The sequence below is a fragment of the Ictidomys tridecemlineatus genome, chromosome 6 (genome assembly GCF_052094955.1).
Source record: "Ictidomys tridecemlineatus isolate mIctTri1 chromosome 6, mIctTri1.hap1, whole genome shotgun sequence".
Taxonomy (NCBI): domain Eukaryota; kingdom Metazoa; phylum Chordata; class Mammalia; order Rodentia; family Sciuridae; genus Ictidomys; species Ictidomys tridecemlineatus.
Window position 1 is genome coordinate 164,163,471 of NC_135482.1, and position 23,535 is coordinate 164,187,005.

Below are 23,535 nucleotides of genomic sequence, written 5' to 3' on the forward strand. Positions count from 1 at the left end.
GATTCTCAACCAAGAATTCTATATCCGTCTAATCCTTCAAAAATGAGGAAGAAACTAAGTTGTTCCCCGATAAACAAAAATAAAAATTCATTACAAGCAGGCATGTCCTAATATAGCAGTGATTAAATATGAATGCATTATACATGTAAGAGGCATAAGAGAGAGAGAAAAACCATCCCACAAAGAATCAAGAGGAGTTCTTCAGATTGAATGGAAAAGACACCAGATGGTTACTTAGATTCACAGGAAGAGTGAAGAACACTGGTAAAGATAACTGTAAATGGGTACATACCATATGAAAATAGAATTTGTATAAAAGTATAAATGCATTTTTGTTTGTAACTCTTCCATCTAATAGACACCTATATAAAGCAATAAATACAGAACTGTGTCAATGGGTATACACTGTATGTATGATAATAATAGCTCAAAGCAGCAGGAAGGAAAAGGAATATATTTCAGGAACGTTTCTAAATACTGTTAAGCTAAATTAGTATTAATCTGAACTACATTGTTTTAAGTTAAAATGCTAATTAAGATTCCCAGAACAACCACTAAGAAAACAACTTTCCCCAAAATAAAGAAAGGAATTCAAATGGTGCCCTAGAAAGTATCTAATAAATATAAAAGAAGGCAGTAATTTAAGAGTAGAGGAACAATTACAGAATGTATAGAAACAAAAGAGATAGATGGCAGACATAAATCCTACTTTTTCAGTAATTATATTGAATGGGAATGCATTAAACACTCCTATTAAAAAGCAAAGATTTGTAGAATCAGGGGTGGGGGTCTATGCTCCAGCTGTATGCTATTTATAAGACACATGGTTTAGATTCAAACAGGTTGAAAGTAAAAGGATGAAAAAGATATTCCATGCAAACAGTAGCTCAAGGAGAGCTGGAATGGCCATACTAATATCAGAGGAAAAAGAGTTTAAGACAAAAAGAGATACATTGGGCAGGAGCTTGGTTTCCCAGCTAGCTGCCCAGTGCCTGACCTGGTAGCATAAAATTGGTAGAATAAGAAGGTCCAGTAAGAGGGTGCTGTTTCATGGCTCAGTGTTTGTTTTTTTTTTAGCACCTGATATTTACCCTGTCCTGCCATGAGTGTGAATGAGAAGGCAGTTTAGTGAGGGCAGGTGTGGCATTTGGTAATTGTCCAGTCATGAGGTTCAGGATGCTAACGGGTGTCAAGGAACCAGGGCATGGTAGTTGCCATCCATTCACGTGAGCTGCTTGTTGCCAGGGTATTTTGATTGTGCAAGGTGAAATTTTTATCTAATGACTTTTTTTTCCGTGTTTAGTGAAATATTTATATTTAAAACCTGCATTTTATGTAAAATCACTCAATTTTCAAAAATTGTTATTAAATCAAGTTTTAAAAAATGAGCATATCAAAGAAAACCAATCTCTCAGTCTAATGATTGTCTCTTTGTTGATTGTTTCCTTTGATACAGTGTCATTTGTCTGTTTTTGGTTTTGTTGCCTGTGCGTTTGGGTTCACATCCAAAATAATCTTTGATCAGAGCAAAAACTCTATTGTTTTCTTCTAGTAGTTTCATAGTTCAAGTCTTACATTTAAGTCTTTAATCCATTTTGAGTTGACCTTATATATTAAGAGATAGGGGTGGGTGTAGTTTCATTCTTTTGCCTGTGTATATCCAGTTTTCCCAACACCATTTATTGAAGATACTGTCCTTTTCCCAGCATATGTTCGTGACTCCTTTGTCAAAAATAGGTTGGCTGCATGTTCTCATTTATGTGGAAGCTAAAAAATATTGATCTCCTAGAAACAGAGAGTAGAATTGTGGTTCCCAGAAACTGAGGGGTGGGGTGGGTAAGGAGAGGTTTTTAGTGGGATGCATAATTACCATTAGATAAGATAAAGCATTTTTATAGCACAGTAAGGTGCCAACATTAACAATAATTTATTGTGTATTTTAAAATAGCTCAAAATATTTGAGGTGACAGGAATGCTAATTACCCTGATTTGATCGGCAAACATTGTATACATATATCAAAATATCATACTCTGTGTAGCCCATAAATATGTATAATTATTGAGTATCAATTAAAAAAAATTCTCTGCATTGGTTTTGGCCCAGGAGCTAGCTAAAGATTTAGTTGGTAAAGTGAATATATAATTCCCTTGACCCCTTAATTATAAAAGCAGAGAACTAAGCAATTCCAAGGCATAGGAAGCCTTGCCAGACCTCCCCATCTAGATCTTCTATCATAAGGTTTCATTTTCCTTGTATTTTTTTTTTCTTGGTTTCAGTGATTATTTGATTTTAAACCCGTTTCTTTCATGGGATTTGCATGAGCTCCATATGGATAGGGGCTGGGTCAATTTTTACTTGTCAATAATGGATGGATTAATAAGTGACATAAGGAACGTACTTTGAAATGTTTTCTCTAGTGAAGAGGGGCAAACCACCTGAGTACAGCATCTCAGAAACAGAAAAGCAAGTTGTTTTGTCTGCGCCATGTGAGAGAAGATCCCAAAGCATATTTCAGAGAACATTGGTATTTGCAGCATAATACATTAGTGTCCGTGTTTATTTGTAGTTAGTAATTTCAGAAGTTCTTATAGCTTTGCGTTTTAGGCTATAACTAATCCTCTGGTCTTACTGCTTTTCTTGGGAAAAATAAAGACACTACTACCCTTGGAGAATTGTTAGAAATACATTTTTTAGACTTTTAGTATTTAAATTTTTTGATTAGTGTAGGCTCTGGAGGAATGGGGAAAACTGAAGGAGAATGTGTCAGGTTCACTAGATCCAGTAACTTTGGAAAAAAAAAAAGAAACAGAAAGTCAACAATAATTCATCAAGTTAAAATTGAAAAGTCTATGTTATAGTGAAGCAAGATATATTGCTAACACAGAAAGAGGTCACCTGGATCTTAAGATATATATGAAGGTTCATGATGCTGGGGGTGAGTTGGATGAGAATCAGCAGGAGGGGAAGGAAGGAAAACTACTCTTTAGTTTTTTGGAAAAATATTAAACAGTGCTCTACTTTATCTGGAAATAAGTTACAGAAAGGAAAATCTTAAAAGATTCTTAAAATTAAATCTGTATGGTTCCATTTATATAATATTGTTAAAATGGCAAAATGAATAGAGAAAACAGATCAATGGTGGGGGGGGGGCGGACAGAGTAGAGTTTTTGCTTTGTGCATTTTGAAGCCTTGTATTGGGTGCATATTTAGAAGTGTTATGTCCTCTGAGCTAATCCCTTCTATCATTATAAACTGGCCTTCTTTATCCCTGGTAATAGTCTTCTGTTATCAATTTAGTCACTTTCCTTTGGTTGGTATTAGCATGATAAGCACAATATAATCTTCCTTTTACTTTTATTCTACTTGTGTCTGTGACTCAAGTGTGTTTCTTGCAAGCAGCATACAGTTTTATCTCACCTTTTTAAATCCAGGCTGACCGTATCTGCGTTTAGTTGGGATGTTTAGACCAGGCTCATTGAATGTGATTGTTGATATGGTTGGGGGTGAGTCTATCCTCCTGCTATTTGTTTCATCTGTTCTTTGTGCCTTTTACTCTTTTTCTACCTTCTTTTAGATTAAATATGTATTTTTTAAGTTCTATTTCATCTCCTTTGTTGTCTTATTAGTAATAGCATTTTTTGTTTTTGTTTTATGTTTGTGATTGCCTTTGAGTTTATTGTACACACATTTAAATCATCATATCTGCCTTCAAGTGATTTGATATTTGATATCAAGCGATATTCTACCACTTCACACATGGTATAAGAGGAGTATCCTTATGTTTCTTCCCTCCTGGCCTTGATACTATCGTTGTCAAAGATTTTATGCATACATATGTTATAAACCCCACAGTAAATTGTTCTTTTTGTTTAAAGAGTAATCTTTAAAGACTATTATTTATTTACCTCTGCAGTTACCATTACTCACTTTCCTGGTTTCTTTGTTTAGATTCTGATTTTCATCTGGTATCATAGTCTTTGCCAGAGGATTCTTTTAGCATTCCTTGTAGTGTGGGTATGTTGCTGATTTCCTTCAGGTCTTATACTCCTGAAAAAGTCTATTTTCTAACCTTGATTTTCAGGGGAGTTTTTATGGGATTGCGGTGTTTTATTTGAGTACTTTGCAGATGTTTCTCCATTGTCTTTAAGTTTGCATTGTTTTCATAAAAAAATTGCTGTCATTCCTTGTTTTGGTCTTCTGTACAAAATATGTCTTTTTTCCCTCTTTGACTGCTTTTAGGATTTTTCTTTTTATTGCTGTTTCAAACTACTAATTATGATGTATAGTTTTATTCTGGTTCTTTTGTGGTTGAAATCACTGAGCTTCTTGGATGTGTGTGGTTACAATTTTCATAATTTGGAAACATTTCAGGCATACTTTCTTCAAATATTTTTTTGTTCTCCTTTCTCCTCTCTTTTGAAAACTTTAATTAGGTGTAATTAGGTGTATATTAGCTGTTTATTATGATAAGTGCTTGAATTTGTCCCATAGGTCACTGATCCTCCTCTTTTAAAAATTTTCTTTGTGTGTTTTCATTTTAGACTTTGTTTCTCTGTCTTCAAATTCATTAATCTTCTGCCATTAATCCTATCTGATGTATTTTTCATCTCTAAAAAATCAGTTTGGTTTTTTAAAAAAATCTCCTATCTATACTTAACTTTTTGTGCATGAGAAATGCTGTTTCCAATGCCTTTGTAAATTCTCATTCGTGGTGTATAATATCAGTACCCCTCTTTCAATAATTGAGGTTTTTGTTCCACACCATCAGCCATATTTTTTTCACTTTGTTGAATGAATTTGATTCAGTGTCAGGCATTGTGAATTTTACCTTTTTCGGTTTCTATAAATACTCTTCCCAAACAGATAAATTAAAACTCCCCAAAATTCCACTGCAACTCCTGGAGAAACCAGTCATCAGCTTATAAGCGATAAATTAAGTTAAAATTTAGGAAGGAAAACAGTGAAGTAGGTAAAGTAAGAAGCAGATCAAGCATCTCTTAATTTGATGACCCCCATTTCTTTTCAGAATATTTAAAAGATGCTTCAAAGAAGACGAAAAGTGGCCTGATGTTTGTAAAATTGGTTAACCCTTGTTCAGGTGAGCTCTCCCTCCCTTCCTGTTCCTCAGATGCTGGTGTCCTGAATATCCTTCTCCCTGTGGCTGGTGTGACTGACGACTGGTGTGACTGACGATGAGTGCATGGACGCATTAGGTACTGGTGCGTCTTCTTCCCAAACAGCTTTTAAAGTTAAGATGGCATCATGAGGTCACAAAAGCAAGCTGATGACATTTCCTAGTTTTCCCAGATAATTTCCCCTCGACATTTTTTGAAAAATTTCTTCTTATAGCTTTAATCCACAGAACTTTAAGGTCATCAGAAATGTTGGCAAAACAAAAAAGTAGCATGTTTGAGTTCTTTCTGAAAACAGATGAATTTTCTTTGGGTTTCTTAAGCCAACTTTTCTTAGTAGTTATTCAATGTTAGCCTTCATTTATATTCATTTTATATTACAAAGTAAAATAAACAACCAAAGTAAAAAAGCAGAAGGCTTTTACTTGACATTCCAAGATTTTGATTAGTTTCATTTTTAACTGTACTTCCCTTATTTTATTCCTACCAAAAAGTAGTGCATTGTTTTTTCTCCTGTCAGGGATGATTTTCATTTTAATTAAAAGTATTGTATATTGAAGAGACTCATATTTTCTTGGATATCAGTTTTATTTTAACTTTACATTCAGCATATTTTCAGTTTTATCTTCTGATTTTTTAGGCAAAAATATTAAAATATTCTGTATGTATGTAGTATAGTGTTATTGGTGGTGCTTTTTTGAGTAGATACCTGATTCTTAGCAGATGAGAGCATTCTCCTGGTGCCCATAATGCTGGATAGTGAAATGAGGGAAAGCAAACGGGTAGTGCCTTATTGTTGGAGAGACGTGATCAATAGAAGCAACAAGAGAGGTGAAAAAATTCATGACTTCCTCCAATGTTCTTTTCCCTAAAATGAAATTGAATGTAATTGGTGTCATATTTAAGCCTAAGTTGAGGAGAGAAATGTTTGTTCAAGAAAAGTTTGGGGTAGCAGTACAAATTCTAAAGCATTTAACAAAAGCCAGATTTCTTCTAAAAATTTGGTTTTGTCTAATTATCATAGGAATAGAGGAACAAATGTTCTTATTTGCTACACTGGCAAGAAAAAATAAAGGCCAACATTTGATGAGCACATACCATATGCTAAGTACTGTGTTATTTATGTGTTCTGGGTTTATTTAAAAAACTGAGATAAGTGCAATATTGCCCCATTTTACAGATGTAGAAGGAGAGGCACAAAAAGGTTTATGTAATTTCCCTAAGAGCACATGCCCAGCTCTTGGTGGAGACAAGTTCAGGCTCAGGGTTCTTGACTCCAGAGATGGTACTCCAGTTGGAAAGATTTTTTTTTCTTCTTTTCATTAGTTGAAGAGATCAAACATGAATATATGAATGGGCTCCCACCCTCTTTTGAGAAATAAACGAAAATCCTTTCAGCTTCTCAGTTGAGTGGGGCTTTAATCACTCCCCATATCTTGAAGCATATCCTTGTCTTCCCTATTTGGATTGACTTGTGGGGTAAGAGAACTTGGTTCCTGTCTTGATCCCTGTGTGCCTGGGGTTGGGGGGAGCACATGTTGCCCTGGAGACAGGGACCCATGTAGCAGCTCAGACCATCTAGCTGAACTCTTAGGGTTTGCTAATTTAGTTATGGCTTTCCTTCTCTCTGATCTGATGCAGAAAGTCTTTGTAGTGGTTAAGATAAAAAACTTACACTTTTGCTTTTTTGGATTTAAGTTCAGTAAAGATTATAGAGCTGGAAAATAAGCACTTGCATATAAGAGCTCTAAGATTTTTCTGGGAGTCAGTGTGTATAGGATGTATCTATGTATGTTTACGCTCATATTAGCAGCAGTCCTCAGAACTGTAGGGCAATATTTTGATATGTGTATGAGTGGTGTGTGTGTGTGTGTGTGTGTGTGTGTGTGTGTGTGTGTGTAAGAGAGAGAGAGAGAGAGAGAGAGAGAGAGAGAGAAAACTTACATATAAAAACCAGATTTGTCTTATAGGGGAAGGAGCCATTTACTTGTTCAATATGTGTCTACACCAGCTGTTTGAAATCAAAGTTTTCAAGGAAAAGCACCACTCTTGGTTTATAAATCAGTCAGTTCAATCAGGTAAGTGACTAATGTGAATATTTTCCAGTAACTAAGTATGGACTCTTGTTTTTCCACTCTTCACACCTGGCTTTATGGGTCCATCCACCTGGTTGGGAGTCTGGTCAGTGGCATATCCTTCCTTGGCAGCAGAGTAGGGCTTAATCAAAGAGAAGGGAAAGATTATTAGTTGTGTCTTTTTATATATATATATTTTTAATGTTTTAGTTTTTAGTTGTAGGTGGACACAATATCTCTATTTCATTTTTATGTGGTGCTGAGGATTGAACCCAGTGCCTCACGTGTGCTAGGCAAGCGCTGTACACTGAGCCCCCAACCCCAGCCCCTATTACTTGTGTCTTTGATGCTAGGAAAGTTTAAACTAACCAGTGTTGTCTCCTAAAACACTACCATATCCTCAGGCAGAAGTTAGATTGCCTTTGTACCATGGAGTGCCTATCTCATTGACTGTAGACTTTCTTTTGAGGATCTTCAAATTTTTAACATAATTTCTTTGAAACTGGATACTGGTATAGCTTCTAGATACTAGAATATAGCTACCTTAAAAAAAATACTTTTCATATAAATTACTGTCCCCCTGTGTTACTCAGGTTTCCATTACTGTAATGAATACCTGAGATAATCAGCTCATAAAAAGAGAAGGTTTATTTTGGCTCGATTTTGGAAGTTTCCATCCATGATTGGTTGGCCCTGTTGCTTTGGGGCCTTTGACAAGGCAGAACATCATGGTAATAGCATGTGACAAAACTGCTCAGCTCATGGACAGAAACAAAAGAGAAACAAAACAGCTCCCTTTGAGGGAACACCCGCAATAACCCAAGACTGCCCACAAGTCCCCTGGAAGGCCCTGTGATTTCCCAGTAGTGGCACTCTGGGGATCAAGCCTTTAACACATGGCCTTTAGGGGACATTGCAGATTCAAACAATAGGATGCCCCTCCCCCCCCCACACACACACCTCACCACCAAGCTCTAGATTCAGAGGGAGAAAGGGTACCAAGAGAGCTGTGTTCTGACCCCTGTTCTGGGGCAGGTTGGGGTCCGGCAGTGGTTGGGTATATGAGACATTGTGCATTTCCTCTGCCCACTTTCATTGCTTTTTTTTTTTTTTTTTACCCCTAATTACTTATTTTTAGTTATACATGAAAATAGAATTTATTTTGACATAATTATAGAAGCATGAAATACAGTTTGTTCTAATTCAGTCCCCAGGCCTTCCGCTCCCTTCCTCCCCCATCTTGTTCACCTCCCTCTACTCCATTGATCTTTCTGCCTTTTACTTATAGTCTTTTTTTTTTTTCTTTTTTTAAACTAATGTCTTCGAAATTCACATGGTGAGATTCACTGTGGTGTATTCATATATGTACACAGGAAAGTTAGGTCAGAGTCATTCCACTGTCTTTCCCTATCCCATCCTTTCTCCCTTCCTTTCATTCTCATTTGTTGACTCCACTGATCTTTATTCTATTCTTTTTTTTTTTTTTAAATCCCTCTCAACTTATTTTGGATTAGCTTCCACATAGCAGAGAAAGCATTTGACCTTTAGGGACTGGCTTATTTCACTTAGCCTGATAGTCTCCAGTTCCATCCATTTACTGGCAAATGCCATAAAGTCATTTTTTTTTTATGGCTGACTAATACTCCATTGTATATATATACCATTTTCTTTATCCATTCATCTGTTAAAGGGCACTTAGGTTGGTTCCCTAGTTTGGCTGTTATGAATTGTGCTTCTGTAAAGATTGAAGTGGCTGTGTCACTGTTGTATGTTCATTTTAAATTTTTTAGATATAAACCAAGGAGTGGGATAGTGCATCTAATAGTGGTTCCATTCCTAGTTTTTTGAGGAATCTCCATACTGCTTTTCAGAGTAATTTGCACCAATTTGCAGTCCCACCAACAGTGTGTGAGTGTACCTTTTCCCCCACATGCTCACTAACATTTATTGTTACTTCTATTCTTGATAATGGCCATTCTGATTGGAGTGAGATGGAATCTCAGTGTAGTTTTAATTTGCATTGTTCTAATTTCTAGAGATATTGAACATTTTTTCATATATTTGTTGACCATTAGTATATCTCCTTTTGAGCAGTGTCTGTTTAGTTCCTTTGCCTATTTATTGATTGTGTTGGTTTTTTTTTTGTGTGTGTGTGTGTTAGTTTTTTTTTTAGTTCTTTGTATATCCTGGATATTAATGCTCTGAAGAGCAGGTAGCAAAGATTTTCTCCCATTCGAGCTTTCTCTGCACACTCTTGATTGCTGTGAAAAAGCTTTTTAATTTGATGCCATACCATTTACTGATTTACTTCTTGCACTTTAGTAGTCTTGTTAAGGAAGTCAGTTTCTGAGCTGACGTGTTAGAGTGTTAGGCCTGCATTTTCTTCTAGCAGGTCCAAGATACCTGGTCTAATTCCTAGGTGTTTGATCCAATTTGAATCGAATTTTTGTGCAGGGTAAGAGATGGGGTTAAATTTCATTGTGCTACATATGAATTTCCAGTTTTTCCAACACCATTTGTTAATAGGTTATTTTTTCACCAATGTATGTTTTTGGCACCTTTGTCTAGTATGAGATAACTGTATTTATGTGGGTTTGTCTCTGTCTTCTGGTCTGTTCCATTGCTCTTCGTGCCTGTTTGGGTACTCTGACTGCTTTTTAAGAGTGCTTTCTGTTGGCTCTGTGTTGCCACTGAGTGCTAGGATATACAGGCCATTTTTGTCCACCTTCTAAGACATTCCCAAAAAAGGATTTGTTGCTTTGGTTAGTTTTGCATACCTATTTCCATGAGGAAATTGAAGCAGTTTTTAATTGAGAAAATGCAATGGTAGTTATGTGTAGCCTAGAGGGTGGAAAGTACAACCTTTTCATTGTTGTTGTTGTGTATGTTCATCTGGCAGTATGTGAGAGTTAGGGTTTCTAATGTAACACACTTGCTGTCAAATGTAGGTGAGAGACACAAAACACAGGAAAATATTGGGCAGCAGTGATTGCTCATCTATCTTGGACTGTCTGAGTTGGTACTCACTTTTTTCTTTCTTTTATTTTTAATAGACTTTTTTTTTCTTTACAAAAAATTTATCTTCACATCAAAGGTACATGCATTTTTTTTTTTTTTTTACCATTGTCTTCTTTTTAAACTTAATTCTAAAGAAAAGAACTGTTTTTAAGAATAGCCACCAAGATGTTACTGTTTGATCTGGAAACCTGTTTCTAATTTCCTCATATAATGGATACCTCATATAAGGTTAGCTTAAAACTTATTATTTTCATGAGCTTTCACTTTTCAAAATAATTAAATAGTGTCATAATATAAAACTGCTTCTTTGAATTTTTTGTTCCGTATCATGAAAGGACATGGGGAAAATTTACTATGAATTTTTTTCCTTACTATGAAATGGATTCTCATATATATATATATATATATGTGTGTGCATGTGTGTAGATATATGTGTATGTATATATACATATATATAAATCCTTACCTTAAATTATAAATATGTATATTTATATATATTTTTGATCTAAACTATAAATATATATTCATGGTTTAGGATTAGGATTTCTTGTCTTTATAGGTAGGTTGCTCAATTAGAAAATAAATGTAAGTACATATGTTTCCTGAAACCAAAATAAAACACTTGGGCAGGGGTAAGTGAATCGTTTATTGTTTTGAATTTGTTTATTTTGATGAAAATACCTCCTCCAAAGCAGTTCTGTGGAAGGGCGGAGGGGGTTGTATGGGATCCTTGGAGGGGAGTTCAACAGAGGAAAGAGAAGCAGGAGCCTTTTTGGTGATTGCCTGTTTCCTTCAGCCAGAGAGTGGGATTTTGGGTTTGTTCAAGCCGATTGCTACCCTTTTTTCTTTTGCTTTGGGGGCAGGGTTATTGGATCTGGGTTAGTGAAGTGCCTGATGAGCTTTGAGCCCCCAGGCCCAGAAGAAGCTGTCCCAAGAGAATAACAGTGCTTTCCCAGGGCTTCCTTTTCAAAAGCACAGGAAATTACTTTTTACTGCAGCTTTATAGATAGACTTATATGAGTTTCCCCACGTTTGCCTGGTTTAGGTTCCCTCTGTGCTACCCCCACCTCTACTTTCTTTGGGGATGGAAGGCTTTATAAAATATGAATTCTGAAAAAGAAATGGAAAGTTAAAATCAGATTTCAGTGTCTTAGCTCCGTTCTTCACACAGGGATTTGCAACTTTTTGAAGTAAAATCTGGTGGAGCACATTCTGCCTTTTGAGACTGTTTGAACATGAAAGAAGCAAGATTTAAGGTAGAGATGTAAAGATGATAAGAAATTTGTGAAATCTGTGATTTGAAAAAAATGACAGCCTTCCAATTTGGGCATTTCTTGCCACTTGTGCACTAAGGCTTGGTAAGATGCGTGTTACTAGATCAGTAAATTTCTTTGACCTGTATAAGAAGACCTTTTGGATTGGGGATTTCACATGTATTTGTCAGTAAATGATTCTCACCTTGAGGTCAGCAGGAATTCACCAGCTTGCCTTCCTGAGCCCTACTGTTCTTTTAACCTCTAGGAGGTCTCCTGCACTTCACCACACCCATGGACCCCCTGTTTTTGCTCCTCCACTACCTCATACTGGCCAACAAACAGGTGAGTTTCTCAGTGGGGGTCATCTACAATGATCTCCATCTTCCTGCTCTCCTTTTCAAATGTAGATTCCCTGCACTTCCAATTTAATTTGGTAATTGTGGAGGGTGTATATCCTGTGTGCTAGGACAGGTCAGAGCACCCCCACACAGGCCTAGAAGCAGCGCTGCAATCCTGATCCAGTTTGATATTAGCTTGCCCATCACTTTTGCATTGTTAGCTCACAGTGCTATGTGCTTTACTGGTTGATAAAGCCTGACACTGAAAACATTTATCATTAAGTGCCCAGATACACATAAAAATTGACTACCAGCTTTAGGAGAAGAAATAGGAACATATCTAATAAAAGCTTATTGAGGAAGATATAGTTGAGACTTAAGAAATTCCAGATAGATAAAATTTACCCTTGTAATAGAAAGACGGAGGAAATATTAGTTTCAACCTAAAGTTCTGAAACATTTTGGTCTCATAATATGTTCACACTTATTAAGGGTTCCCCAAAGCTTATGTTTTTATGAGCTCTAATTATCAATATTTACTATATTAGGAATTAAAACTGACATAAATAACACATTTTTAATGAAACAAACAACAAAATTTAATAAGGCATGTGGCAGTGTTTTTAATGGCTGGTTAAAAGAAGATCACTGAATTCTCATATCTGTTTACACATTCAGCCTGTTTATGGTTTTGGTGGAAGTGTGTGAAGAATATGTGGCCTCACACAGAGATAAAATCAGAACAGGAAGGAAAGGGCATAGTAGCCTTTTAAGATAATTGTGGATATTTTTCTTTGATATTACTTCAAAAATCAATAAGGAGTAGTTTCTTTTTTTTTTTAAAGAGAGAGAATTTTTTTAATGTTTATTTTTTGGTTTTCAGTGGACACAACATCTTTATTTTATTTTTATGTGGTGCTGAGGATGGAACCCAGTGCCCCACGCATGCCAGGCGAGCGCGCTACCGCTTGAGCCACATCCCCAGCCCCAGGAGTAGTTTCTTAAAGGTTTGTCATAAAGTGGAATCTGAACCCTTGTCAGTGATCCTTCCATGCTGTCTTACATTAAAATCCACTGGTTTGTTTTTCACTTAGCATGGATCTTTTTTTATAACATCATGTTTTGGTTTATTTGAAAAATATTGGTTCATTGAGTTATATAAATCTTCCAAATGTTAATCCATCCCAGTTTATACATACCCACCCTTTGTAAATGTCTTACTTCAATTTGGTTGCTGTAACACCTGAAAGTGGATAATTTTATAAGCAAAAGAGGTTTACTTTGGTTTAGGGTTCTCAAGGCTGGGAATTCAAAGAACATGGCACAGGTCAAGGTCTTATGTTCCTTCAACTCATGGTGAAAATAGAAAGGCAAACATATTTGCAGAAGAAAGAACATGAGGGATAAACTTGCTCTTGTAATAACTAATCTAATCCTTTGAACTCACTCATGTGAGAAAGGATTAATCTGTTCATGAGGGCTCCACCCCCAAACAGCTCCCATGAGCCCCAATGGCAAGCAGATTCCATATTCATATCATATCAGTTACTACCATAAAAAAAAATCCTTGAAGTATTGAGAAGCTGTGATATGGGAGATACAAGTTTTCCACAGTTCTGATTTTTGCCTGAAAGTTCAAGTTTTATTATAGGCTACAAGTACTTTCTTTCCCTTGAAGTGATGAACTGCATCGCTCATGTTCTTCTGCTCAATACCTGAGTCCAAACTGACTTATAGTGGGTTTTCAAGTATAAGTAATATCCATGAGTAAATGGTTAGTTTTGTAATTAGTAAAGCTAAGAAGAATTAAACTTAACTGAGAAGAATAGTGGTCTGGATTCTTTGTGTGTGTGTGTGTGTGTGTGTGTGTGTGTGTGTGTTTTCTGGATTCTTAGGGTCTACAGTTTTCTTCTTTTGGTACCCAGGCTTTATGGACTTAACTAGCTGAGCCTGGCTTAGCCTGAGTGCACCTTCATTTACGTATCCCTCTAGCATTCTCTCTCTCTCTCTCTCTCTCTCTCTCTCATTCTTCTCTTAATTTGGAAGCATTATCTGACAGCACTAACAGGAGTGGATTTACTTTTGAATTTTTCTTTAAGTGGCTGGGTTTTCTTTCTTCAGCTGTGGAATGAGGATGGAGAGGCCGAGGAATGTTCTGGGCCCATCTGGGCTTGTTCCAGGCCTGTGTGATGGTCGGGACTCCTGCCCTGGGGCTCTTCTTCAAGTTGAGTGGTTGGACCAGCCCTGGGCAATCACTATTATCTTTGCAAGTTTCTGTGGCTTCACGCACTTTCCTAGAATTCTGTTCCTTGTTTCGTATGGTGACTGTACCCCTGGGGTAGGGTGCTTGCTGCTTGGAAACCAAGTGCTCAAAAGAGCTTCTTACAGGGAGCCCTGCATCAGTCCTAGAACCTGTCCCCATTTAGGGGTTTCTTAGATGGAACAGAGGCTCTGAACTAAGTTGAAGGGACAGACCATGAGATACGTCTTTTTCTCTTTTCGTGTGTGTTTTGGCTGGGATGCTTGCATTCTAACTGACCAAAGTATTTTTTCCAGGGAAAGTTTCAGCCTCTAGATCAGGTGGTGGTGGATGATGCATTTCCGAATTGTGTCTTGTTGCTGAAACTTCCTGAACTTGAGAAAGTACTTCACCACGTGACAGAGGAAAAAGGTATGGTATGTGGGCCTTGGAAGTCAGGCAGAAAGACTGGGCCTTTCTCAGAACATGTAGCTGCTTAAAGCCCCTAGCTGTAATGCCCATTCTGTGTCAGTGGAAGACAAAGTGTTACTCAGATGGGCTTCCAGTCGACAGTACCCCTCCTGGCTCCCATCGGATTGTTCATTCTCTGGAATTATGCCCACTGAAATCTTCTGGCCTCTTCCACAGTCAGGAATCACAAACATGGCTTTAGTCTCAGTTCTTTGAAGTAGCTTTGTGACTAAAGGCAAGTCAACTGCTTTCTGCTTCAGAGTTTTCATTTGTTAAATTATATAAAACGACTGTTAGTGATCCAAGGGTACTAATTTGAGTACCCAATGAGAAGCAAACGTTGAATATTAGTGCTGGGCTTTGGGGACAAATAAGACACTGTCCCTTCCCTGACTTTTCTTTGAATCTGATGGGGCAAGCAGCAAGCAGGGCAGTGACAGGACAGGTGATAGAAGTAACCGTGTATTTCCTGGGGATGCACAGGCCTGGTCTGGGTTGGGTGGGGTGCAGGTGGGTGAATACCGTGTTGCTTTCCAGGGGGAGGTGACCTAAGTGGAGTCCCGAGGAATGAGTCAGAGCAGCAGTAAAGCAAAGGCATGGATATATGGAAAAGGTTGTCCTGTTTAGGTGGTTCCATGAAATTCATCGCATCTGGGAGGGTTTGGAGCTGTAAGGAATGGGGCAGGAATGCTGGGCACGGGTTCAGATGGGAGGGAACGTTGTATGCATCTGGTGGTGGCCCATCTCTGAACTTTTCACCAAGATAGTGCTACCGTGTGGAGAATGTATTCAAGAAGCCAAGGCTAGGTCCACAGGGGCTGTTGCAGTGATCTAGACAGAATATCATGAGAGCCTGAGCTTAGGAGGAACTGCAATTTAGGGGGAAACCAGCCACATCAGGTGACTGAATGGTGGTCAGGGAAAAGAAAGAGTAAGAATGGCTTCTAGGTTTATGTCTTGACCCAGAGGATGTACAGTGCTGGCATCCTGGAGGCAGGGAACAGGGGCTGGAGGAGCAGGCGGGGGAACAAAGAGGTGAATTCTAGATATTACTCTTGAGTTTTGAGAAGAGGAGGTGAGGCATTGTGTGTCAGGTTAAACAAGTTTTGTGTTTTAATGGGTTAAAAAACACTATACACACTTAGCATCAGGGTTTCAAATAATCATCCATGTAGTTTCAGGGTTAATCTGGAAATATAACTTGAGAACCAGAACAACAGGCCAAGAGGCTGTGGCCATCTGGGGTCGTAGATGGTTTGTTAACAATGGCAGTTCTTCTGGGACCAAGAAAGTGGTGATTCCAAAAAGTGTAAGCTTACAGTGGGAAGGGGAAAGCCTCACTGGTTGCATTTCATGTTTGAGAGGCTACTGATTCTTACTTGGCCATGCTTGGGGATCCAGTTTGGATCTGAGGGCTGCTTGGAGCCAACATTTTATCAAAGCAGCCCCATCAAAGGCGTTCCTGATGCCGAGCTTGGCAGGGGACAGCATCTTTTTGTGGGTGACAAATGAAGTAGATCATAACCATTTTTGTAGACCATAAAGTAATAAAGAAAATAGAATTACAAGTCATTTTAATTTTTGTTACTTTAACATGAGTTGAAGATGCAGTGACGTTATTATCCAGGATTCTGCCATGGGCTGTGTAAAAGCAGTCAACTTAAAGCAATACCCAGAAACAAGATTCTGAAACAGTATCCATGCCTCTGCGTTTGTTCACGTTCTCCCAGCCTGGGCATTTGCTGCGTCGCTGTGTGGACTTATGTCCCAATCTCTGTCTCTTCTCAACTTTGCCTGACTTTTAAAAGATTAGCACTTCCATTTTCCAAAGTGGCCATATTATTAGCCTTTATATAAGTAAGTAAGTCAGATTTCTAAAGTCCCAGTCCTCAAGTTTTTCTTTCTTTGTTATTAAGTGATGGTAACGGAAAGCAAAATATTTTCAGATTAAATGTCCTACAGTAAAAGATACGTGCAGTGCCTTAGAGGTTTGGCAGTTTACTTATAATCCAATTCTACCTTTAATGAATTGCATTTTATAAATTTGAAATAATGGAAAGTTTAAAAGCAAAACCAAAATAAAATTTAAGAATAGGGAGGAAAAATTAAAAAGAAGTGAGATTCTTCATGCCTCATCCATCAGAATACTTGAGTATAAGCAACCCTACAACATTTGCTTCATCCCTTCATCCAAAATATAAATATATGAAATATTTTTCTTTATGTGAGGTCTGTGTACAGGTCAATGTACTCAGATGAATGTCTTTTTCCATGAAGATCAGCAGGGGAAAGCCCAGCATTCTGAGGTTTACCACTGGTTGTTATAGGCTGTCCACAGAGAGAAGGGTAGAGGATCTGCACTACAGCAGGAGGTGGGTGCTTATGGTTTTCCATATGTTACTTAATCATCGCAGTAAGGCCCTTTCATTGTTATTACAATCTGCATTTTTTAAAATGAGGAAACTGAGTGTTAGAGAGTTAAGTAACTTGCCTGACATCACAGAACATGAAGTAGCAGAAGCAGGATTAAAGAAAAGCTTATGTATGTATTAATAAATTAAAGAACTGACAGTGACACTTGCTGTTCTTTCTTAGAGCTGTGAAGTACTTCCAGGATACTCTATTAGTCTTTAGAGAGTGTCTCTTGTAAAAATAGAAAACACATTTTTCTTTTAAAATCTTTGTATCCCCTCTTAATGATTTTGCTTTGTATGGCAAAAAGATAAGAAAGGAGACAGAACTGGAATCGCTTAAGGAGCAGACAGTCCTCATCTTATTTTCACGCACTGTCCTCCAGGTCATCATAGTGATTGTATTGAGGACTGGCTGCTTAAAGATTGGATCTATTAGGTTTGTTTGTGTTCCCCCGGATAAATAAGCCCAGCCACTGCTGCTGGTGCTCTAAACGATGAAGGCCGTGACCTTAGCCTTGCCTGCTTCATTAGTAATGGAAAGGCTCTACTTGCTCGCTCTAGGGCCCAGAGCACGTTTCTTGCCAAAGAAGCTCACATTCAGTGGAGAGATGACACGGGAGAGGACTAATACGGGGTCATGGACTTTGCCTTGAACGTAACACTCTGCTTCATGTTGCAAGCCAGAGCTGCATTGCACTGTCTGATGCAATTAATGGGAAGAGCCAGGAAAACTTACCTGATTAAAATTCCCCAAGTGCAGTTGCCAAGTTTCTATCCCCAGAAGACAGAGGAGAAGAGGCGGGCTGAGTTTCTCAGTTATGGAAAACATTGAGAAAGCAGAAGTGAAAATCTGCTCTAGGCAGTTTTGTTCAACAATACATCAGGGAAATTCAGGTTTGTGAACTGATTACCCAATTGCTGAACATGTTATTTAATTGTAGAGTCATTTTTATTCCATCTTTATTTTGTAAACCCAGTATTTCCAGATGTTTGAGGCTTGTTTTATAAGCACCAGACACATAAGGGAAAAAACCCATCCAGTGTGTGCACATACTGTCCAGCTTTCTAACTCTCACAAATATTAAGTTTAGGACACAGATGAACATGCTATGCTATTTTTCATAATTATAGGCTGCCTTGGTCTTCATGAATATCTGAGATCTCCTTGTTTTTAGAAATTTATAAATTTCAAAATTAAGATGTAGTTTATACACTGGATCTGTGTAGTATTCTGGGACATAGTGATCATCTTAGGGAATATTTTATTTAGAAATAGATTTATAATTTAAAAACTTCTTGGAAAGAAAAATCCAGGTCTAGCTTCATTAATGAATTCTACTCTACTTTAAGAAAGAAATAATATTCAAAGATACAGTACTTGTTGAATACCTTTCAGGTGAGGAAGGAGTTTTATGAAATGCAAATTGTGATACAGAATAAAAATTGTTACAAAAAAGAAAATTGGACCAATATTCTTTGCCTTCACAGACTGAAAAATCCTTAACCAAAATACTAGAAAATCCAATATGTAAGACCCAAGTGAGTCTTATTACAAAAATGCAAAGTTGGTTGGGCATTAGAAAAATCAATTAGATAATTCACAAATTTACATATTACTAAAGAAAAGTGCATGGTCATCTCAATGGATGCAGAAAAGGTGTTTGACAAAATTCAGGCAGGAAGTAAATTCCCAGCGAATTAGGAATAGAAGGTACTTCCTTCACGTGGTCAAGGGCATCTGTGGCAGACTTCTGACATCATCACTGTGAAAAACTGAACCTGCCTTTCCCCTGGAACTGGAAAAAGGGAAAGGCACAGAGATGGGACAGTGAGTAGTAAAACTGTCCTTGTTCATGGACAATATCATCATGTAGGTAAGTCCATGGGAATCTACCAAAAACAAAAGTTCCTAGAACTTATTAAGCAAGGTTTCAGAATACAAGTTCAACATACAAACATCAGTTTTATTCTATGTATAGTCATTAATCACTTCACTGGGGGGTATGTTCTGAGAAATGTGCCATTAGCCTATTTCATTTTTGCATGAACATCGTAGAGCGCAAATTACATAAACAGGTGGTGTAGCCTGCTGTACACTTGGGCTACTGGTATACCCTGCTGATTCCAGGCTACAAATCTGTACACCATGTTACTGTAGTGACTGCTGTAAGCAGTAGTAACAGGATGTAAGTATTGGTATATAGAAATATAAATCAAGTACAGTAAAAATATAGTATAAATTTTTTAAAACTGTTAGACCTCTACCAGGCACTAACTCTGCATGGAACTTGCAGGCCTAGAGGGTGGTCTGGGTGAGTCAGTGAATCAGTGAATGGTGACTGAATGTGAAAACCTAGGACCTCCCTGTACATTGTTGAGACTTTACTGATATTGTGCACTTAGGCTACGCTAAATTTATTTTTAAATCATTTTATTTTTTCAATAATATATTAGTCTTAGCTTACTGTAACTACTTTATAAACTTCTTAATTTTTTAACTTTTTACTTATAATATCTTAAAATACAAACCTATCATATAGCCTCAAAAAAAAAAAAGGATCTTTCTTTGCATCCTTGTTCTGTGAACTTTCTTTAGTTGTTGTTCTTGTTCTTTTCTTCTTTTTTAATTATGTTAAAAAATTAAGATGCAGGCACACTAGCGTAGGCTTACTTAGGGTCATGATCATCGGTATCACTTTCTGCCACCTCTACATTTGGGCCCAGTGGAATTTCTTCAGGGGCATAACACAGATTGCCAATCTCCTGTGATAGCAGTCCTTTTGGAATCCCTCTAAAGGACTTGCCTGTGGCTATGTACAGTTAACTTTTTTTTTCTTTTTTAAAACAATCCAGAATACACTAAAATAACAATAAAACGGATGAATCTCACAGAAATTTTGTTGAGCAAAAGAAGATGAACACAAAAAAGTACACACTATATGATTCCATTTCTAAGAAGTTTCAGAATAAAGCAAGAATCAATCTATAAAGATAGCTCAGTGGTTCCCCAGTGGTCTGGGGAGGGCTGGGAGAATTGATTACATAAAGGTTCAAGGGAACTTATGGACATGATGAGTACATGACTGCATTTATTTCTCAACACGCGTCCTGTTGCTTAAAGTGGGTATGTTCATTATATAAATAAAGTTGATTTTTTAAAAAAATGTACTTACTAATCCAGCATTAGAAGCCAGGCCTCCTGATTTTTGATTCAGTAATTTTTTTTTCCTCCCCCATGTCAAGATAAGGTTGACTCCCTCATTCTCCACACTTCCCGTCGCCTTGGGATCAGGTGCTGTAGTGTGGGAGGCAAGCAGACTGGGCAGCCAGGAGGCTAGTTTGGGAAGATGACCAGTTTAGTTTCAGACATGTTGAGCCTTGGCTCAGGGCTTTATGTTTGCTATTTGCTAGCTGAGCTTGTTTAAAGTCTTGTTGAACTAGATATAAAGCCTCTCCAGGAGAACGGTGCAGTTGACCTTGGAGAAGGGCAAAGGAGAGCTGGAAAAAGATTTAGAGAAATCATCAGAGAAAACCAAAGGAAAGCAGTTTTGTGGCTACCCTTCTGGAGAGGTCTTTCCCACAGAGATTAGGGAGGACAGAAGTTCCTAGGGGAGCATGTAGACCTCATTGTCCTTGGTAAAATGAGCATCAGATCCATAGCTGAAAGGTCAGCTTGGATGGGAATGCAGTGCCGCTTCTTAATTGCTAGTGACTTTGGACAATTTACTTTAGGTCACTCAAACCTGGTTTTCTGCAATGAGTACAAATAAAGCTTTTCATTTGAAATCCATTCTGCCCATCAATGAGAAAATGTATGTGAAGAGCCTGAATAAATGTTAGTTTTCTGACACATAATTGACAAATATCAACTGTCATCATTTTTGCTTAGCTGATATCAACTATTTCCTATTTGGCAGACATGGTGCCATAGGATTTGTAGGGACTATTCCATTGCACATTCAAAATAACCCTTACTTTACACCTTGAGAAAGCAGGTTTTGAGAATGAAGTGGCTTCTCGAGGTAACAACATATGCTGGGGTTTGCATGAGCCCTGGAAGTATGTATGGCTTAGTCTGTATTCTTGATTTCTTCTGAGAGACCATTTCCAAGAGGGACAGGAGAGGTCTGCCTAGGTGATTCGGGGAATGTGAGCCAAGAACAAAAACTATGTAAGTGGTAGTTCTTTTAGCATTTTGGAGGTAGGTAAAGAGCAGAGACAGGTGGGATTTCTTAGGACAGACTTGAGCACTGAATTTTGTTACTGAGTCTTGATGCAGGTGGTGAATGGAACTTCTAAAGGCCATTCAACAGTGTACACTTATTGGGTGAGCTGTGTCCTGTTAAATTTCCCCTGATGTCCTGATGGGATACTGTCTCCAGGGAAACTGAATCCAGTCTTGCTTCTGCAGTGGGCTGTTTTTCTAGGCTGTCCTGACTCCAGGAGAGCAGAAATCCTCTTACTTCTGATGGAATGTCATTTGCAACTGTCCCTCCTTCAGTGACACATACTCAGGAGACAGGTGCAAAGGTTCAGCTCCCACTCCATCTTCATATTGACCACTACAGGCAGAAATGGGGAGGAAATGCACAGAGACTAGGGCAGGGGTCTTTCAGCCTTTCTTCCATTCAAACCATTTGGATTGCAGAAAACTACCCCTGAATAAGCAGTTTCCATTTCCCGTGATAGGGAGGGGAGGAAGGGGATGTGTCATGCTGTATAGCTCACAGATGGTGGGTCTGCACTGGCCTTAAGGTTTCTAGTAGCCATAAAAATGACTCCTATATGGTCATAAAGGAGGCTGGAGCGGAAGTGCTGCCCTGGGTAACCACACAGGAAGAAGAAATCCCACGGACTAAACGTGTAATGGAGGAAATCCTAGTTTAATGACATAGCGTATGAAGCTAGGTGGATTGTGAGGGGAAGTATAATTTCTAACAGTCAGAACTTTTATATCCATAAAGGGCCAAGTTGAGCCTACCATAAATCTAAATTCTCCTGAAATATCTATGACTATATTAGTAATACATTAAAAGATGGATATATCCATTGCTGCACCAATTCCACCAGGGCAGCACTGAGTAGTTAAGATGTTTTTGTTTCTTTTGCCCCTGAACATGGACCTTCACAGGCATCTGCCTGATTTTAGTGTTTTTATTCACCCCCCCCCCCCGCCCCCACAGGTTTTTTATTTTAGAAAGGAAAGTCTTTCTTTGAAAACATTGAGGTGAACTTAAAATTAATTCAGAAAAATTGAGATTATTTAGCATGTTAGATTGCTGCGTTTTAAAAATTTCCTTTTCTACAGTGTTGTTTGTATAACTTGAGGGTTTTAAAAGTTCATATTCATTCTGTGATGACATCACTTCTGAGGTACCTAAACTCTGGGAGTTTTTAAAAAAATGTCTCAAGTATGTTCTCCGGTTTATAGGTTGGGCTTTTTAACAATGTATTATGAAAAATTTTAAATTATTGTATATGATGTTACCTTGAGCTTTTTTGTTTGTTTGTTTTGTTTTTTAACTCACTGTACTAAGGTTTTTTTCCCCCCATTAATCCAGAAATAGGCAACAAGAAATATTACAAGTATAGCAAAGAGAAGACATTGAAGTGGCTGGAAAAAAAGGTATAGTACCTCTCTAGTGTCTTGTGATTAAAAAAAAAAAAACTTTATATAGGCAATAAAATTGAATCCAAAGACCATCCTATATGTGTAGTGAAAATGACAAAACTGTATAAAGATATCCAAGACTGAAAAGAAACTTGGTATTTTTTTTGACCTGAATCCTCATTTCTTCCTGGTCCTAAATGAAAGAGTTTCTTGCTGTTGATTAGTACAGGTTTGAATCTTCCAAGCCTGACAGTGCCAGGCCTGAGGCTCTTCACTGCTGTTAGCTGCACAGGTATCTCCAGGGTGGTGTTGCTCACATAACCAGGCAAGAGATGGCAGGAGAAAGCTGTTCAAACTTAGAGAAAGTTAGTCCACTCTAAGTGTCCAAATGTTGAAGAAGGATCATCTTCTAGGCAAACTGTATGTCTTAGTGATTTTGACCAAATATAAGGTCCAGGGCAGTATTTTTAAAATTGATTTAGAACATCACAACCAGTATTTCTCTTGGAATGGAGCAGGACAGAATGAATTAGGACAGGACAGAATGGGTTCATATATATATAGCCCAGAGTACGAGTAAATATTAAGGATGACTCTATGAAATGTATACTTGTATATGTGTTTGATCTTAAATTGCTGGATATTTCTTACTGTGGGTTGTAGTTAAAAAAAAAAAATCTCTGCCACTGGTCTAAGGAAAGTATCATTACTTTCACATGGATTAAGAATCTTAGTTTTTGCAAGATCAGTGCGTACCAGTAGTTGTAATTCTGTTTCCTGAGGTTCCCTTGGATCTTACATGTGAAAGCCATACTCGTTTGTCACACTATATCACTGAGCACATTGGAGTCTGGAAACATGCAAATGAACACTGTAGAATCAGTCAGGCTCCTATTGTACAAAGTAACAAAAATTTAGTAAGTGCCATCATGTTCCACTTGTCATGTGCTATATCATAGCATATTGTATATAGGTGAAAA

The 23,535-nt window shown here is 37.7% G+C and overlaps 1 protein-coding gene across 1 annotated transcript in view; it reads left to right on the plus strand.

Moving 5' to 3' along the window:
- Rnaseh2b (ribonuclease H2 subunit B) overlaps positions 1-23,535 on the plus strand; it is a 66,740-nt gene that overhangs the window by 13,043 nt on the left and 30,162 nt on the right. The window contains 5 exon segments of the mRNA XM_078016053.1: positions 5,028-5,099; positions 7,104-7,211; positions 11,748-11,824; positions 14,377-14,491; positions 22,506-22,570. Of these exon segments, the coding sequence (XP_077872179.1) occupies positions 5,028-5,099; positions 7,104-7,211; positions 11,748-11,824; positions 14,377-14,491; positions 22,506-22,570 (437 nt within the window).